This window comes from Periophthalmus magnuspinnatus, chromosome 3, assembly GCF_009829125.3.
Source record: "Periophthalmus magnuspinnatus isolate fPerMag1 chromosome 3, fPerMag1.2.pri, whole genome shotgun sequence".
Classification (NCBI taxonomy): domain Eukaryota; kingdom Metazoa; phylum Chordata; class Actinopteri; order Gobiiformes; family Gobiidae; genus Periophthalmus; species Periophthalmus magnuspinnatus.
Genome location: NC_047128.1, coordinates 14,802,765 through 14,822,606, shown reverse-complemented (window position 1 = coordinate 14,822,606; position 19,842 = coordinate 14,802,765). Strand labels below are relative to the sequence as shown.

General features: G+C 41.3%; 1 protein-coding gene across 1 annotated transcript in view; it reads right to left on the bottom strand.

Moving 5' to 3' along the window:
* shank2b (SH3 and multiple ankyrin repeat domains 2b) overlaps positions 1-19,842 on the bottom strand; it is a 130,745-nt gene that overhangs the window by 61,295 nt on the left and 49,608 nt on the right. The window contains exon 12 of the mRNA XM_055229816.1: positions 5,635-6,010. Within this exon, the coding sequence (XP_055085791.1) occupies positions 5,635-6,010 (376 nt within the window). The remainder of the gene's footprint in view (positions 1-5,634; positions 6,011-19,842) is intronic.

The following is a 19,842-nucleotide window of genomic DNA, read 5'->3' as shown; positions in this document are numbered from 1 at the left end:
AGAAAAAGAGGGAAGAGAGAGGAGATGGAGAGGAGAGCGAGAGTAGTGAGAGGAAAGGGGGAGGGAAAGATGGAGAGAAAGGCTGAAGCTGCTGTGTTTTTCATGTAAAATAAATGAATACAACTATTTACACCTGGAATCATGTTTTATGCAAGATCTGTATGAGGTAAGTCCTGGTTTAATCCTGGTTTAGTCCTGGTTCAGTCCTGGTTCAGTCCTGGTTTAGTCCTGGTTCAGTCCTGGTTCAGTCCTGGTTCAGTCCTGGTTTAGTCCTGGTTTAGTCCTGGTTTAGTCCTGGTTTAGTCCTGGTTCAGTCCTGGTTTAGTCCTGGTTCAGTCCTGGTTTAGTCGCAGCAAATTTACTAATATATTTTGTAGTAATAATACTTAATGATTGATTTAAACCAACTGTTTCTGTTCTTCTCAAACTGCAATAAAATTAATGATATCACCTTGTATGAATAATTAATAAATAATTTAAAATACTAATTGACACACGACATCTTCATATTTTTAGTGTGGCTGAATGTGTCTCATCTCTGACGTCTTATGGGAGTACTACAGTAACAAGACCAGAATACTACAGTAACAAGACCAAAGTACTTCAGTAACAAGACAAGAGTACTACAGAATCAAGTCTACAGTACTACAGTAAAAAGATCAGATTACTACAGTAACAAGACTACAGTACTACATAACAAGACCATAGTACAGAGAGTGTCTTTATTATCATAGTCGTATCAGAATCAATATTGAGTATCGAGTTTATTCCTTGGTATCAAAATCGAGTTTGAAATTTTAGTATCGTGACAACACTATACTGTACACAGAGAGAGTACTATAGTAAAATATTGTTAACACAGAGTACTACGGTCACATACTGTAAAATTATAATAATGGGTTTTGACAGGAAATGGTCCTTGGAGACAGTTGCCCCGGGAGACAGTGGAGAGGAGGAGAGAGAGAGAGAAAGGGGAAAGATAGAGGGAGAGATGGCTTATAGTAGGAGGAGAAGAATGGAGAGAGTGAGAGGTATAGAAAAAAAAGAGAAGGCAGTGAGAGAAAGAGAGTGAAAGAGAGAGAAAAAGAAAAAAAGACAGAGGGTGATGTTTCCCAGAGAAAAGTAAACACAGGGGGGAGGCCGGGGCGGTCCTGTCACTGCTCCTGTCACTGTCATTACGGTTTCCATGGAGACCCAAAATAAGACATGACATGTTTGAAGAAAAACAAATCTACTCTAAATATATATATATATATATATATATATATATATATATATATATATATATATATATATATATATATATATATATATATATATATATATATATATATATATATATTCCATTCTTGAACAATAAAACATTTTATAATTACAGATAGCACACAGTGGACTTATTTTCACATTTCATACAGGCCATTTAAATCTTATCTGTAAAATCTGAGCTGTTAACAATGCTAGATTTTTGTCCTTCTCAAAAACATAGCGAGAGTCGTGCTTTACTTTAGTCACTCTCCCTCTGCAGAGCTCAGAACACTCCATTCCACCTGATGATGTCATGAGGTGCTGCTCCTCTGCACACTGAATCACTGGTTTTCATTCATTTTCAATTTTTAAATGGCCTGCATCTAATTTTTTTTTGCCCATGTTTTTGAGCAAAATGTTTTGTCCCAGTGCAAATATATTGTATAAGCAGATCTTGAGGTCAAAATAAGTCCACTGTGTACTGTCTGCATCTAATTATAAAGTGGTTTATTGCTCGAGAATCAGGAAGTGCAAATTAGCATGCTAGTTGTTGACAGTAAAACTCCGCTCTGGTCTCTGAGAATTGTGAAAAATGCTTATAAACTCATCATGGTGAATAATTAGGATGCTCTGAATGCATAAGGTAAGTGAGGAACAAATTTGAACGACTGCACAGTAAAAATAAGGTATAAAGACTTTAGACATGACATAATGTTAAGCTGTGTATTTTTAAGTCTTTAAGAATTTGTAAGTATTTTAAAATGTTTTGTAAAGAGGTAAAAACACAATCCGTATACATTAATTTGTCTTAAAGTGGATCAGTCCATAGTCTCGTGATGGACAGGGTCACACGCTGCCAGGAGGATATGTGGGCTTTTTTCTGTTCTGAAGGCCTTTTTGAGGACAATATTTTTATTTGAGTTTTTATTTGCTATTGCAGCGGTGTCATTTTGTCAGAACCACAGGTGTCATTTGGATTTGGATGAAATGATCTGGATGAAGACAGTGAGGGCGGCCATTACCCCTGTCACTCACACGTCCACGTTTAGATGTTTCTATATTGAAGCTCCTGCACCTGCACTACAGACACCAGGACATCTATCTCTATCTATACATATATATATTTACTTTTAACACAAATCAGTATGTGTGTCCCTCTTTCAGACGGAGCAGAGCCAGTGTTCTCTCTCAGTCTATGAAATCTCCAAAAGTCGAATCCACAAATGTTTTTTCCCTGATTGTTTCTATCTGTGACAAGCTCCTTTCTCCTTTCACATCACAACATCTGCAGATTAACTAGAGACTTTTGACCTTCCCCCGTTTCATTCGAACACTACAGAGATCTAGGAGGATTGGAGGATATCTGACACACAGGGGTACAGGAGAAGGGGAGGGCATCCGACACATAGGCACATAGAAGGATACAAGCTCAACATCTTTTCTGTCAGTATAAATAAACAAAAGTCAAATGATTTTTTTCTCAACAGCTTCAGAAAGTGGTGCCATTATTCAAACCGAAAGACGTAATCGTTGTCGTTCACCAATATAGCGTCTTGAAAATAAGAGATTAAAAATTGCTCAAACATGAACAAATCATTCCAAATACGAACAAATCACTCCATATACAACTTGGGGTGAGTAAATGGTAACGGGAAACAACTATTACATTGTTAAAAGCTCTGAAAAATCCATTATGCAGAACAGGGCTGCAGTGAATCTTCCAAAGTGTTTTATATGACCCATTACTTTATCAGTAATTATGATGTCGTCAAATTCTACAACGTGAACACAGTCTAAAATGTTCCTTTATGTTCCCCAGAGTTCCTTTATGTTCCTCAGTGTTCCTATAATTCCCTCAGTGTCCCCTTATGTCCCTCAGTATTTCTTTATGTTCCTCAGTGGCGCTCTATGTTCCTCCATGTATCTTTATTTCCCTCAGTGTCCCTTTATGTTCCTCAGTATTCCTTTATGTTCCTCCTTGTTCCTCCATGTTCCTTTATGTCCCTCAGTGTCCCTTTATGTTCCTCAGTGCTCCTTTAAGTCCCTAAGTGTTCCTCCATGTTCCCCAGTGTTCCTTTATGTCCCTCAGTGTTCCTCCATGTTCCTTTATATTCCTAAGTGTCCCTTTATGTTCCTCAGTGTTCATTTATGCACCTCAGTGTTCCTTTACATTTTTTAGGATTCCTTTATGTTCCTCAGTCTTCCTTTACGCTCCTCAGTGTTCTTTTATGTTCCTCAGTCTTCCTTTACGCTCTTCAGTGTTCTTTTATGTTCCTCAGTGTTCCTTTACGCTCCTCAGTGTTCCTTTACGTTCTTCAGTGTTCCTTTACACTCCTCAGTGTTCCTTTACGTTCCTCAGTGTTCCTTTACATTTCTGAGTGTTCCTTTACATTTCTTAGGATTCCTTTATGTTCCTCGGTGTTTCTTTACATTCCTCAGTGTTCCTTTACGCTCCTAAGAGTTCCTTTATGCTCCTCAGTCTTCCTTTACACTCCTCAGTGTTCCTTTACGCTCCTCAGTGTTCTTTTACATTCCTCAGTGTTCCTTTACACTCCTCAGTGTTCCTTTACGCTCCTCAGTGTTCTTTTACATTCCTCAGTGTTCCTTTACACTCCTCAGTGTTCCTTTACGCTCCTCAGTGTTCTTTTACATTCCTCAGTGTTCCTTTACGTTCCTCAGTGTTCCTTTACATCCCTCAGTGTTCCTTTATGTTCCTCAGTGTTCCTTTACGCTCCTCAGTATTCCTTTATGCTCCTCAGTGTTCCTTTATGTTCCCCAGTGTTCCTTTACGTTCATCAGTTTTCCTTTACATTCCTGAGTGTTCCTTTACATTTCTTAGGATTCCTTTACGTTCCCCAGCGTTCCTTTACGTTCCCCAGCGTTCCTCTACGTTCCTCAGTGTTCTATGTATGCTGCAGATTTGACCATAAACCTATTTTTAGCCGTCCTCTCTCTGGAGGCTGCTGTCCTCCTTTCTGCTCTGGCTCGGCTTCGCTCGGTCACAGTGTTTTCTATACTCACTTACCCTTCAGTATCACATACACAAGACACGGAAGAAATACAGACACATAAGAAATACTTACCAGGCATATGTTTTCATAGTTATTCACATTTTTCATTGGTGCGATAAGACTTGAGCAGTGAGAACCAATCCAGTAACTTTGACTTTGACTCGTGCTATTTATCTAACGCAGCTCATGTTTTTAAGGAGGGGGGTATTACGCAACATCAACTTTTTTAGAGTTTTCTACCATGTTACAACATTGTTCCGTCATTAAAAACATCACCTCGATTTCTCCTGGGCCCTATTCGAACCCTCCTTACTGTTAGCAGTGCATGCTTGTACAAGGCTCCGCCCACAAGCCTACTTCACCCTTTCTCCCACACAACAATTCTCCATAAATATACAAAAGCATGATGCAAAACTGTACACTACAACTTCACAAACCTAATGCGATGTGTAATAGCTTCATTTTCGGAATGCACACTGGTTGTGTTGTGATAGCGCAGTGAAGGGGGTGTGACTTAGTGTGGGGAGCAAAGAGAGGGGGGACAAAATTGAAACTTATTAAGAACACTAATAAATGATTTTCAGCTAATTTAGCATTTTCAAAACAATAAAAGGTGACATGGTGATCTAAATATGTCACGTGTTAGCAGTTAATACCACAGAGAAGTAAAATACCTCTTTGGTGTTTGCGTATCCAATTTACACCAAAGCAGTAGCAGAATAGACATGCAGAATATGCGTAGAAAGCACTTTTAGTATTACCCGGACAGGCAGTCTACACCAGCAACGTTAAAGAGACAGTCAGTTCACACAGAGAGTTCCAGAAGTAGATATTAAAATGCCTCTCACAGGGTTAGGGCACTCATTTTACTAAAACACACTTAAGATCATTAAATTTAAGATTTTACTCAAAACGTTTTTTAAAAATTCTCCCATTTTGGCATTTTTTTTAAGTTTCAAATTTTACTTCCTGGTTGAAAACATGACATCACATTCCATAACTGTTACCTAGCAACCATCTTGTACCTTGGGCCATAAGTCCTCTAATGTACACAATGTAATATCTGAACAAATCATAATAAAGCACCTTTATTTTGTTGTATGTATAAATTGACAGAATTATATAAATAATGTAATCAGTGTGGGACTCTCTAAAATAAAATAAAATAATAATAATAATAATAATAATAATAATAATAATAATAATGCAATTAATAAACTCTCTACTTCCTGTAATTTTCAATATATTTTTCAACTTTTCTTCACAAATTGTTCTTTGATTGATGTAAACTATAATTTATATTTACAGCAGATATTATTGCACCAAATGAAGTAGAAATAAGAGTACAGTGTATATACTTTAAGTGTACATGTCTTACCTGGGCTGTCTGTGTCCTCTCCTCTCCTCCCCCAGCCTGCTGAGGGAGGGCGAGCGGCTGCGTGCCCCCCTCCCCATGGTGCGCACCACCACGTGTCCATTGGAGCTGGGCATGGGGCGGGGGGAGAGGGGGGAGAGGGGGGAAGCGCTGCGATGGGAGGGCCCGCTGTGGGACGGCCCGCGGGGGGAGAGAGGGGGGTGCTCCGGGGTGTGCTGGTGGTGAGACTGGTACTGGCCCACAGACAAGTTATTGTCACTGTTGGAGCGAAGGAGAACGCGAGGAGCAGAGAGAGAGGAGGAGGACGAGGAGCCCTGACCCGAGACGACCACAGGGGGGCGGCGACGCTTTGAGTACGCAGGGGCCTCACGGAAAGGCACTGAGAGGGAGGAGGGAGAGAAGAAGACATGACGTTATACACAGGTGAAAGAAAAAAAACATGTTACACTGTGTATTAGCACTGACACAACATAATGACAATGCTGGGGCTTATTAAAGTCAGAGTATTCACTAACGTAACTTCTTAATTCAATATTAAAGAGGGGTATGTTTGAGTATTTTAGTGATCTCTCCCAGGCCCTAGTCAAACCCTCTTTACGGTTAGTCCAATGAGGCTCATCGGGTCTTCCGTTTTAATTTTAATAGATTATTCCAGACCAAGGTTTAGTTTTTTTTTTCATTCCTGAGTGTTTCGACTGCTCACCAGAGTTCAGAGTGGCCATGTGTTGTTACTGTGACATGTCTGGTTTTCCTACCGGTGGAGGCCGCACAACAGCACCATCTGTAGTTGGGGCCCGGGACTTTAAGCCGGGACGAGGGGGCTTTTTTACTCTCACACACCTGAGATACTTTTCTGAAGAAGTGGGACTGCAGATGAACAGGTTTTGGTGCCATCTTCCCACGACAGCTCCAAAATCTGTTTAAATCAGCTGACGGGACACATCACAACATCACGTGACTACTCTGAGGAAGACCTCCTTACAGTTAGCAGTACGAGCCTGTACAATGCTCCGCCCACGAGCCTAGAACCCCCATGCTCTCACGTGACAATTCTTATAAAAAAGCATGATACAAAACAATTCACTACAACTTGACAAACCTTATGAGATGTGCAGTAGTTTCAATTGATTATGTGATAGCGCTCTGAAGTGTGAGTGGCTTAGCGCCGAGAGTAAAGGGAGGGGTGACTCAAACCATCAAAAATGAAAGTGAAACGTATAAAACTTGTTAATGTGTTGTTTTCCGCAAATGTATCATTTTCAAAACAATAAAAGGTAGCATGTTACGTGTTAGCAGTTAACACCCCATAGAAGTAAAATACACCCCTTTAAGGACCAATCACATTATAAACATTATAGCTCACCTAGACTTTTCTTTTTTTTAGCCATAAAAATCATGTTAAAGGAAGTATCAGCATGTATGTATGTATGTATGTATTGCGCTCTGATTGGTCATCTTCGACGGACAATGTAAGCTCATTACCGTAAAGACAGTAACATATTTAAAAAGCCCCATGCCTCTGCTTTGAGATGCCGTTTGAATTTACATGACGCACAATGTGGAGTCATGCTAATGGAAAGTCCGCAACCGCAAATCTATCGGCGGCAATAGCATCTGACGCTATAAAGTTAAACACAATCAACACACACTGACACAGACTGTATCCAAAGGTCTAAACCATTCACAGGGTACTAATGCTCAAATCCTAATACTCAGTTGTACCCGTAGCCCCTCCTCTTCAGTACGAGGGCTGAGGGTTTGGGCTCAAAACACTGCAAGAGGAAATGGGACAGCCCTCATTTTGTTTTTCCATTTATAACAAGACAAGATGTGTGTGCTGTTAACAGAACAGAATATCAGGCCTATATTACAGCGCCTGTCATATTTACTCAGACTCACAGAGATTTCATTTGACCTATGAGGTATTATAATGCAGCAGTATGGCATTTACCAAGCTCCGTGACAACACACTATTGACAGTGGTGGAACGTAACAAATTAAAAGTAGCAAAGTAATGCAGTTAAGAAAAAATGTAGGTATCTGTACTTAAGTTAATTTTTAAGTGGATACTTTTTACTTTTACTTTATTACATTTTTGAACAGGACTGAAAAGTAAAGGTATTTTTTATTACTATTTGACTGAAAAGGCAAAAAATATACAAATAAAAGTAGTTAGAAAAAAAAGATAGATTAGATTGTTTCTGTTTAATCAAATTCAGCACAAATCTGTATCAAAATGGGGAAAACTGGGCAAAATATGAAGGCGGTGGGTGTAATATGTAATGGATTGTGCAATATTTGGAATGATGCAGTAATGGGAACTGTGCAATGAGTGTAATGTGCATTTGACCCTTTTGTGACCCCAGCCCTTTGGGACAACGGAGGGAAATTAGCCTTTGATTGTAATATGGTGTGTTTACATTCATGTTGAATCATGTCCGTTCATTAACATATCCCAATAAAATAAATATATAAAATCACTACATTTGAAGCTTTAATATATTATCTCAAAATCAGCGTGAAATACTTATTCTTTTCACTCTTTAAGTACATTTTAAACAGGTACTTTAATCCTTTTAGTTGATTTAAGTAGATTTTTTTCATGTGACACTTTTCATTTTAGTATTTTTTGCTCTGATATCTGAACTTTTACTTAAGTAACAAAATAGTAAAGAGTACTTCTCCCATCACTGACTATTGATGAGTAGTGATGCTTGTGCTTACAGCTGTAGATAGAGGCAGATTTGATTTATTTAAACGAGGTAAACGTCTCGTTCATTGTGGTGTGGAGTATCTGGGTCTGTGCTCCTGTGTCCGTGTGTCTGTGTACTCCACTCAGAGAGATCAGGAGTCTAACCCACAACCTCCTTATACTGAGCCGAGGACAGTGAGACCTTGATCTAGTTCTGCTCCTGATTTCCCTAAAGACTCTCTCCTCTTTTAGTCATCTCTCTATCGCAGCGCTCGTTTAAAACTCTACTCTGGATTATTTACTTAGATTTGGTGATTTACATTTTTGTGAATTAAAAACAGTGATGATTTTGAGGAAGAAATGACATTAAAGCAGGATCAGATGCTCTCCCATCGCTCTATATCCCTGTGTCAGATGCCCTCCCATCTTTCTATATCCCTGTGCGCCAGATGCCCTCCCATCCTCCTCTGCCCCTGTGTCAGATGCCCTCCCCTCCCCGTGACTAAGATGCAATCCCCGTGCGTCAAATGCCCTCCCCTCCTCTCTCCCTGTGTGTCAGATGCCCTCCCCGTGCGTCAGATGCCCTCCCCGGCTGCTTGTCTCTTAACTCTTCTGCAGATTTCTGTTTTTGACACTTCTCCAGACACCTCCGGCTTCAGCGGCTCATCGAGGACGTGTTGATCAAGACGCAGCGCTAACATGTCACCCGCTAACAGCTAACGTGCACGCTAACAGCTAACGCACGCGCTAACTCACACAGGGGCTAGCAGGCTGTCCTCCCTCCACAACTCACATTTGGATTTGTGCAGAAGAGGATTCAAACTAGGTTCCAGACAACACAGCGAAACGTATATCTGCTGCTTTAAAGATGCACTGCGGAACTTTTCTCGTAAAGGCTACATGTTTATGCTACCTGTTTGTCTCCCTCTTGGGGTTGTCAAAAGTCCTGCTCATTGTATGGAAGTATGTATTCATAAAAAATAAATAAATTGTGAAATGTGAAATTGAATGAATGCAAGATAGATGAGTTTAATGTACTGTCTCCATGGAGATGAGCAGGTGACAGACCCTCCACTGGAAAAATATGCAGCTTTAATTTGTTGGGGACTAAAGATGTGCTGCCCATAGATTGGTTGACCAAAAGGGGGCGTGGCAAAAGGTCGCAAAACTGCACCATATCTCTACGTATCTGAGCCAAACTGCACTAGACTGACTACACCTGCAGGGGGAGTTCATGTAAAAACTACTATTTATGCAGAAAAAAGTACAAGGAAACAATGTGTTTATATAGAGACAGATTCAACTTGTGATTCCCAAGTTTAATCTGACTTTTTACAGATAAATACCTAAAATATTAACTCTCACTCTCCTCTTCTAGTGTCTCAGTGTATGGATGTGTTCAAAAGAAGCAGTTAATCGTCCCCACTCCAAAACAAGCAAATATTATGACAAGAAACTTAAGAAATACAACAAATCCTTCAATCATTTTCAATTGCAATCAAACTGATAACTCTCTGCCCCTCTGGCTCTGCTCCTCTGGCTCTGCTCCTCTGGCTCTGCTCCTCTGATTCTGCTCCTCTGACTCTGTTCCTCTGACTCTGCTCCTCTGGCTCTGCTCCTCTGGCTCTGCTCCTCTGGCTCTGCTCCTCTGGCTCTGCTCCTCTAGTTCTGCTCTTCTGGTTCTGCTCTTCTGGTTCTGCTCTTCTGACTCTGCTCCTCTGACTCTGCTCCTCTGGCTCTCCTCATCTGGCTCTACTCCTCTGGCTCTGTTCCTCTGATTCTGTTCCTCTGGCTCTGCTCCTCTGGCTCTGCTCCTCCTTGCTCCTACCCCGTGTGACGTGAGTGACTTGTGAATCAGAGGTTGACACTGTTTTGTCAGATATTTTAGAGTTCACATTTCACTTGTTCTTCACAGTTTGAGACAACTCTCTATTCATTTATTCATGTGCTGCTCTTACAATCTTTTGAGGTAATTACGGCTTTAAACACAAAATTATTATTCTGATAAATCAACTATTTTCAGCTTTTAACTGCGCTGCGATATTTAGTTTCATTCACGTGTTTCAGTAATCCTGCAACACTCTGTTCCACCTTGTGATCTCATGAGCAGGTGATCCAGGAGAGCTCCTCTGTGTTTTTGAAGTTTATTCAACTTCACTCATTTGCGTACACAACATGTCAAAATAGGGACTAAATCAGGAGCAGAACAGGACTAAACCAGGACTAAACCAGGACTAAACCAGGACTAAACTAGGACTACATAAGGACTAAACCAGGACTAAACCAGGACTAAACTAGGACTACATAAGGACTAAACCAGGACTAAACCAGGAGTAAACCAGGACTAAACTAGGACTAAACTAGGACTACATAAGGACTAAACCAGGACAAAAACTAGACCAGGACTAAACCAGGATTAAACCAGAACAAAACCAGTACTAAACAAGGACTAAACCAGGACTAAACCAGAAGTAGACCAGGACTAAATAAGGACTAAACCAGGACTAAACTAGGACTACATAAGGACTAAACCAGGACTAAACCAGAACTAGACCAGGACTAGACCAGGACTAAACCAGGACTAAACCAGGACTAAACTAGGTCTACATAAGGACTAAACCAGAGCTAGACCAGGACTAAACCAGAGCTAGACCAGGACTAAACCAGGACTAAACTAGGTCTACATAAGGACTAAACCAGGACTAAACTATGACTACATAAGGACTAAACCAGGACTAAACCAGAGCTAGACCAGGACTAAACCAGAGCTAGACCAGGACTAAACCAGGACTAAACCAAGACTAAACCAGGGCTACATAAGGACTAAACAAGGACCAAACCAGGACTAAACCGGGACTAAACCGGGACTAAACCAGGACTAAACCAGGACCAAACCAAGTCTAGATCAGGACTAAACTGGTCTTTAAAAAGGACCCTATATGTCTAAACTTAAGAGCAGCTATTGTTTTAGCCTAATTTAAACTGCCTCCACAATGCACCGCCAAATGTCAAGTCCTTGAGTATTTTTTTTTTTTTCTACAGTGTAACAATACTCTTCCTTGAGTAATATACTGTACAGCATAACAGTACTCTTACAGTACTCTTAGCTGTGGTTCCTCTTCCCTCTGTGAGTCTACAAGTGACCTGAGCTTTATGTTGACGATATGAAATGATTTGAACATTTGTGTTTCTTGCAGCTCCTTCAGATGTGATTTAGTCTCATTTTTGTGTCTGTTTGAAAATACCATGTTTTGTGCATTATTTAATGTTTTGTCCTTCACATTCACTTTAAATTCTAAATCAGATGTTGCGTCCTCGTCGTTTCCTCATACAGTGTTAAATCCCTGTTATTCTGAAGGCTCACTGAAGCGTTTCCAGTGTGCTCCTGCTCCTCCGTTCCGCTCTGTGAGGTTTAATCCTTATCATAATTATCTTTAATTATTAAATGAAGCCTGAGGTCCTTATAATATCTCACGTTTCATCTTCAGCTCAAAGTCTGTCCAATCTGAACCAGGGCTGGGCCATAGTCACAACATGATCGTTTTGGAGGATTCTGTTAACGGTAATTAGAAGATATTTTGTCAATCCAACAGAAAAATGCACGGATTTAGATGTCATCCGTGCATGTTTGAGTAATCTAGCGATCTCTGCAGGGCCTTGTTCGAACCCTCCTTATGGTTAGTAAAAGGCCCTGCCCACGAGCCTATATCACCCATGCTCCCACATGACAATTCTCCATAAAGGTACAAAAACACGATACAAAACTGTACACTACAACTTCTCAAACCTGATGTGATGTGCAGTAGTTTCATTAGCAGGATACACGCTGATTGTGTTGTGATTACGCTCTGAAATAGGATTGACGTTGCACGGAGAGCAAAGGCAGGAGGTGCACTGAGCATCAAAAACAAAAGTGAAACTTATAAAACATGTTACTCCATGGTTTTGGGCAATTACAGCATTTTCAAAACAATAAAAGGAAACATGGTGATCTAAATATGTTATGTGTTCACGGTTAATACCCCATATAGACAAATGTGAAATGATTGAAAAACTAACTAAAAAAAATGTGTTCTTATTTGGAAATATACACTTTTTTTCTTTTTTTTATCCACTCTTTTTGCAGTGATTTCATATTTGTATTTTCTGTATAACATGTCTGTAATATGTAGCAACATTCAAACAGCTTGTTATGATCAATCAGAAGCTGCTTGAACACGTCTGAAATCTACTCATTATTAAGCAAATATAAATATGCCAAGACAGAATGTTGTACTTTTGCCCTGTTCTGCAGTTCACATAGTCCTCACATGTGGTTTGTTTGTCTGCTCTGAGGGACAGGACGACTCTAACGAGACGACATCACTGATACTTCATTAACGTGATCGAATTAACTTGAACCTCACCTGTGACTATACAACTGTACTACTACTGCTATTAGAACTGCTACTACTATTAGTACTACTGCTGTTACTACTGCAACTACTACTGCTGCTGCTACTGCTACTGCTACTGCTAATACTACTACAACAACTACTACTCCACTACTACTACTCCTACTACAACTGCTACTGCTTCTGTGACTGTTAGTACTACTGTGAGTATAAAACCAGGACAAAAACAGGACTAAACCAGGATCAGGACTAAACTAGAAGCAAACACTAAAAGCAAGTCTATACCAGGGCTAAAGCAGGTCTGAACTAGGACTAAACCAGGATTTAAGACAAAAACAGGTCTAAAAACTGGTGTAACACAGGTCTACACAAGGACTAAAGCAGAACTAGAGCAGGAATTAAGACTGAAGAAGGTCTAAACCAGGACTAAAGGAGGACTAAAGCAGGACGAAAGCAAGACTAAACCAGGACTAAACCAGGACCAAACAAGGACAAAGACTAAAGCAAGAAACCATGTCAAAAACAGGACTAAAGCAAGTATAAACCAGGAGTAGCTTTAGACTAAACCAAGTGTAAGGCAGAAAAAAGACTAAAGCAGGTCCAAACTAAGATTGACCCAGGTCTAAACCAGGACTAAAACAGGTCTAAACCAGGACTAAGCCAGGACTAAACAGGGGACTAAAGCAGGTCTAAAGCAGAACTAGAGCAGCACTAAACCAGATCTAAAGCAGATCTAAAGCAGGACTAAGCTAGAAAGAAAAACGAAAGCAGGTCTAAACTAAGACTAACCCAGGTCTAAACCAGGTCTAAACCAGGTCTAAACCAGAGCTAAGCCAGGACTAAACCAGGGCTAAGCCAGGACTAGAGCGGATCTCTTTACAGGTTAAATGTCAGTCTTCTCATTACTGACACTTCTAATGAGCGCGTAATTGCGATGCTCCGGTGTTCCGCGACTCTCCTGGTTTAGTCCTGGTTTAGATCTGGTTTAACCCCGGTTTTTAAAATAGCCCGGGCTCGGTACAGTAGCGCGCGGTACCGGACCGTGTGGGTGTCCTCTGCTTCTGACCTAAAAACCGCTCCGCTCCTCTGCGCTCCTAAAACGCTCCTAAAACGCTCCTCTCCGCTTCACACCGCGCATAATTGAGTCCAGCAGCACCGCGCGTAAAGCTCGCGTAAAGCGCCTACCTTCCTTCTTTAAGGCATTGATGATGGACTTCATGGTGGCTCCGCGGTGTTGTTGTTTTTTGTTTTTTTTTGTTTGTTTTTATCCGGGGGAGCAGAGCGCGGGACACGGACACGCTCCTGCCGCTTCCACCGCTCGTCTCTGCCGCGTGTCAAAGCAGCGCCAGCCCCGACCGACGCTGCCACACGCGAACTGGCACATTGACGAGGAAGAGAGAAGGAAGAGAGGAGGAGGGAGAGAGAAAGAGAGAAGGAGAGGAGAGAGATAGAAGGAGAGAGACAGGGGAGTGTGATGTCACCGCGGAGAGAGAGAAAACGCGCGCACTCCGGAGCCAGTCGAGTCCCGCGCGGTGTAATTGGTCGTAAAACGGGCGCGCTAAATGAGTCCTGGTGCGCTCAGATTAAAAAGCGATTTGCGGAAGGTTAGGCTCGATTATAAGGCTCATGTTATTTTATCTGCGCGCACACAGGGGTTTGGAGGAGCTTACATGAATCTACTCCGTTCAAAATGTTAAAATATTGAAAAGCGCGTGGTTTTAAATCAAAATGACCAGGGATAAAGCCGATGCTAAGAAAACAAATACTATGAGGTGCATTTGGGAGGCAGTCAAATTAATACTGTTTAAATGTATTCACCCTATTATACAAAGACTATACCAGGTTCAATGGTTTAGCCTTTTTTTAGTCCTGGTTCAGTCCTCGCTCTGTCCTAGTTCAGTCTTGGTTTAGTCCTGGTTCAGTCCTGGTTTAGTTCTGGTTTAGTCCTGCTTTAGTCCTGTTTCAGTCCTGTTTCAGTCCTTGTTCAGTCCTGGTTTAGTCCTAATTTAGCCCTGTTTTGGTCCTGGTTCAGTCCTGATTTGGTCCTAATTTAGTCCTGGTTCAGTCCTGGTTCAGTCCTGGTTCAGTCCTGGTTCAGTCCTAATTTAGCCCTGTTTTGGTCCTGGTTCAGTCCTGGTTTGGTCCTAATTTAGTCCTGGTTCAGTCCTGCTTTAGTCCTGGTTCAGTCCTGGTTCAGTCCTGGTTCAGTCCTGGTTCAGTCCTGGTTCAGTCCTGCTTTAGTCCTGTTTCAGTCCTGGTTCAGTCCTGGTTCAGTCCTGGTTCAGTCCTGCTTTAGTCCTGGTTCAGTCCTGGTTCAGTCCTGGTTCAGTCCTGGTTCAGTCCTGCTTTAGTCCTGGTTCAGTCCTGGTTCAGTCCTGGTTCAGTCCTGGTTCAGTCCTGCTTTAGTCCTGGTTTTATATCTGCATACAGTCCAGTATATCTTTGTTGTAGGCGTGTAATTCTCACTTAAACGTTAGACACAGAACAAAGGCTCTTTTGCGTTTCATTTTTCACATGAAGACGTCCAGCTGCACAAACAGCAAACACATAAACAAACAGATAAACAAACACAAAACACAAAAGGTGTAATATTAGAAAAGTGGGACCGTTTGAGGCACAGAGCTTATCTTGGGCTTAAAGTTGCACTGTGAAACCTTTCTGGAGGAGAGTAAGCTTAACCTGCTATCAATTTGCGTAGAATGTTCCTCATGGCATTAAAGGGAGGGTATTTTTATCAGCTGCTAACACATCAAACATGAAAAACTGTGGAACATTGTCTCATCTTTAAGATAATACTGGTACAGAAAAAAATGGGGTTTAGTCCTTTAGTCCTCTGCTTTAGTCCTGGTTTTGGATATTCCATAGTAAAGTGCAGTGTAGTCAGTAGAAATCTATGTCTGAGAGTATGGCATCATCACATTCTACAGTCTGAAATCACCAGTTTTGTTACGTCAAAGGCAATGATAAATACAAGAGGAGGAAGCAAAGGAATTATCTCGTCTCTGTGATCAATGAGACTAATTAGAAATGAACTATGTAAAGGTTTATAATGCGAGAATTGTCCAAAGTTTGAAGAGGTTCTGGAGTCTTCTATAAATCCTTGAGCTTGGACCATCTCAAGTCCTCAGATCTGAATGTGAGAATTATGAGAATAATGATTAGAGCAGAAATAGGATTCTTTATAGAAAAACAAAAGACAAGACACATGTTCATATAACGGAGACTATTCACTCAGTTGTAAAGACGACTGAGACAGGACTGAAGCAGGACTGAAACAGAACTGAACAAGGACTGAACCAAGACTGAACCAGGACTGAACCAGAACTAAACCAGGATTAAAGCAGGACTGAGCCAAGACTAAACTAGGACTAAAACAGGTCTACACAAGTGTGATTAAAGTGGAACTAAATCAGGACTACAACACGGCTAAACCAAAACTGGACCAGGACAAAACTAGGACTAAACCAAGACTAAACCAGGTCTAAACCAGGACTAAAGTGGGATTAAGGTTGGACTAAATCAGACTAAATCACAACAAGACTAATCCAGAACTAAACTAGGACTAACCAGGACTAGAGCGGGACTATAACGTGACTATCCCAAGACCAAACAAGGACTAAACTAGGACTACAGCGGGATAAACTAGGACTAAACCAGGACTACAGCGGGATTAGACCAGTACTAAATCAGGACTACCGCAGGATTAAACCAGGACTAGAGCGGGATGTGGGAATGAAGCTTGGGAGCAGGGCCCATGGGAGCCGAGCATGAGGGCTGTTTCCATGGTAACGCTCTGGGATGGATCCGCACCCCCACCACACCGTAACGTGGCGACAATAATCCGCTCATTTACACCACGAATTACATAACACTGTTTATGTTTGCGAGGAATCTTGAGTCTGGAATTCTGAATCTGACTGAGGAGAGTGGGAAGTGGAAGTTTGAAGGACTTGATTTGAGTTGTTTTGACTTTTGCACTTTTTGGTTTCAGGGTAAATACAATATTCACTGTACACAAACACAAAAGGTCGAGGACAGATAGTACCACTGTTAACGAGAGGTCTTATGCAAAACGGACTTTTTTGAGTTTGCTAGAATGGTATAACGTTGTCTCATGCCTGAAGAGGTTTTAGATGTCATCCATGCATGTTTCAGTAATCTAGCGATCTCCCATGCTCCCACATGACAATTCTCCATAAATATACAAAAACATGGCACAAAACAATACACTATAACTTCACAAACCTGATGTTTTGTGCTGTATTTTAATTAGCACGTTGATTGTGTTGTGATAGCGCTCTGAAGGGGGAGTGACTTAGCATGCGAAGCAAAAGCAGGGGGGGCTCAGAGGGTCAAAAACTAAAGTGAAACTTATAAAACATGTTATATTCATAAACTGTGTAAAAAAGAACACTACTTTATATCATATTTTAGCAGCAAAACCTTTCCCAAATTCTGCATTGAAGTTAATGGGATTATCACCTAACTGGAAGTGCCAACAAAAAGAAAGTGCAGTTAAGTTTATGGAAAGTGGGCGGAATAAGCTCAATAGGGGCGAATTTGGAGTCAAGTTCCATATCTGGAATTCCAACTGTGAGTATCGTAGCAACAAAAGAGCCAATCCAGTGCGAGGCTGTGGAAGGTCACGCCCCTTCCCGCCTGCACCGCTGGTTTAGCAGGGAGCGGGCTTTTAGCAATGCTGTCTATAAAACCTGTTGCTAACACTAGCAGGAACGACCTCAGGGAAAGAAGGCACTTGATTTGTCGCTCATATCTTGATTTACAGACACAATATCAAAATTTAAATATAAGGATTATGTAGAGTGGGTTAATACAAACATTTTAAGACCAAAATGACGAGTCTGACAGCAGCAGTTACAGAGATAGAGGTGACAATTTTTCAATGTAAAGTGAATTGGAGCCAGAGTCGATGGAGCCGGAAGTGCGCTCATGATCACACAGCAGCTAGTAGATTAGCTATGTCCATTTATATATACAGTTGAAAAAAAAACTAAATTTCTAAATATCTTTCTTTTATTTTTTCAGAGCATTTAAAACTACCCTTCTGACATTAATATGAGCAAATATAACACCAAGGAACAAACCCTCATTGTACAGTGGTACTTTGAGTCACATTCAAAAACTTTTCAAAGACTTGCCTCCACAGACCTGACTAGTCCTGATTTCTTCCTGTGGGGCTATGTTAAAGAAAAGGTGTTTGTGAATAAACGTCAGACAATAAACAACTTAAAACATAATATCGAGGATCAAATAAAAGAAATAAGCCCGGAAATGCTTTCAGATGTTATGCAAAGTGTGTTGGACCGGGCTGTTCAGTGCAAAAATGAAAATGGTGGACACTTAAAAAACATTATTTTTAGGTCATTTTTACTTCCCCTAGTTTAAATAGTAGTTTCAAGTGTAAGTGAACAATTATAACTGTATATATTGTCAAAAATGTCGGAAGGTTGAGTTTACCTACTGCTGAAATTTGGTGAGTATAAGTATAAGTTAAGAATATATTAGTTAAGAATTATAGGAGCTAAGTGTCAGTGACGTACATTCTATGGTTAATATGTCGTTTTGGGTGAATACAGCATTTTTAAAACAATAAAAGGAAACATGGTGATCTAAATATGTTATGTGTTTGCAGTTAATACCCCATAGAAGTAAAATACCCTCTTTTTAATACAAGTAGCCTACTACCAGTACAACTACTAGTTTGAAGAGAAAAATATATATACTAGATTTTATATTTAAAACGATGCAACACCACAGAAAATAAAGTGCTCTTTGGCTGTTCTCCTCGTAGAAGTAAACAGAGCTTACACAGCCAATTAAAACACACTCATCATTAGGCTCCTGTGTGTTAAATATTAGCTTTACATTTGCATTTCTAATCATAGACACAGCCTCCAAAATGGCCGCCGCAAACATCATTCCCTGGGTGTTTGTAATTATTCCGAGACAATGCTCCGGCCGCGCTTCAGGAGCCGGAATCTTTGGGACAATGACGAGGTTTGGAGTTTTCTTAGTGAGTTTTTTATTTGAGATGAGTTCTGCCGCAGGACAAAAGAGAGACAGAGTGAGAGAGACTTTAAGCTGGGCTAAGAATGATGGACAGAGGACGAACGCTGGGGCCGCGAGATAAACACCAAATCCTCAAATGGAGGAGAGGAGGAATGAGAGAGAGCGTTAAGGTGGGAGAGGAGCAGAGATAGAGAGAAAGAGCGAGAGAGAGAGAGAAGAGAGAAGGGGGCAGAGATAGAGAGAGAGAGAGTTAAGGTGGGAGAGGAGCAGAGATAGAGAGAAAGAGCGAGAGAGAGAGAGAAGAGAGAAGGGGGCAGAGATAGAGAGAGAGAGAGTTAAGGTGGGAGAGGAGCAGAGATAGAGAGAAAGAGAGAGAGAGTGAGGGAGAGTGAAGGGAGGAGAGGAGGAATGAGAGAGAGAGACATAAGGTGGGAGAGGACAGGAGAGGAGCAGAGATAGAGAGAAAGAGCGTGAGAGAGAGTGAAGAGAGGAGCAAAGATAGAGAGAAAGAGAGAGAGCACAAGAGAAAGTGAAAGAGGGGGAGAGCAGAGGAGCAGAGATGAAAGAGAGGGAGGGAGGGAGAGTGATAGTGAAAGGGGGAGAGGAGAGGAGCAGAGATAGAGAGGCAGAGAGAAAGAGAGGGGAGAGGGAGAGGGAAGAGGAGAGAAGAAGAAAGGAGGGGAGAGACAGGGCCACCAAACGCAAAAGTACAAGAGAGGAAGGAGAGGTGTGGAGGGGCAGAGAGGAGGAGAAGAGAGGTAGAGAGAGAGGAGAAGAGAGTGGAGGAGAGGAGAATGAGGACAGTAGGAAGAGGAAGAGAGAGAAGGGAGAGGAGGAGAGAGGAAGAGAGGAGGAAAGAGGAGAGAGAAAAGGAGAGGGGAGAGAGGGGAGAAGAGGAGAGAGGATCGCCAAATCTTCCAACGCAAAAGTAGAAGAGAGGAAAGAGGGGAGCAGAGGAGAGAGAGAAGAGAAGAGGTGAGAAAGAGGAGAGGGAAGATGAGATCAGGGGAGAGAAGCATGTGAAAAGTACAAGAACATACGGAGGAGAGGAGGGAGGAAGGGGACACGACATAAACACTAAATCCTACAACAATA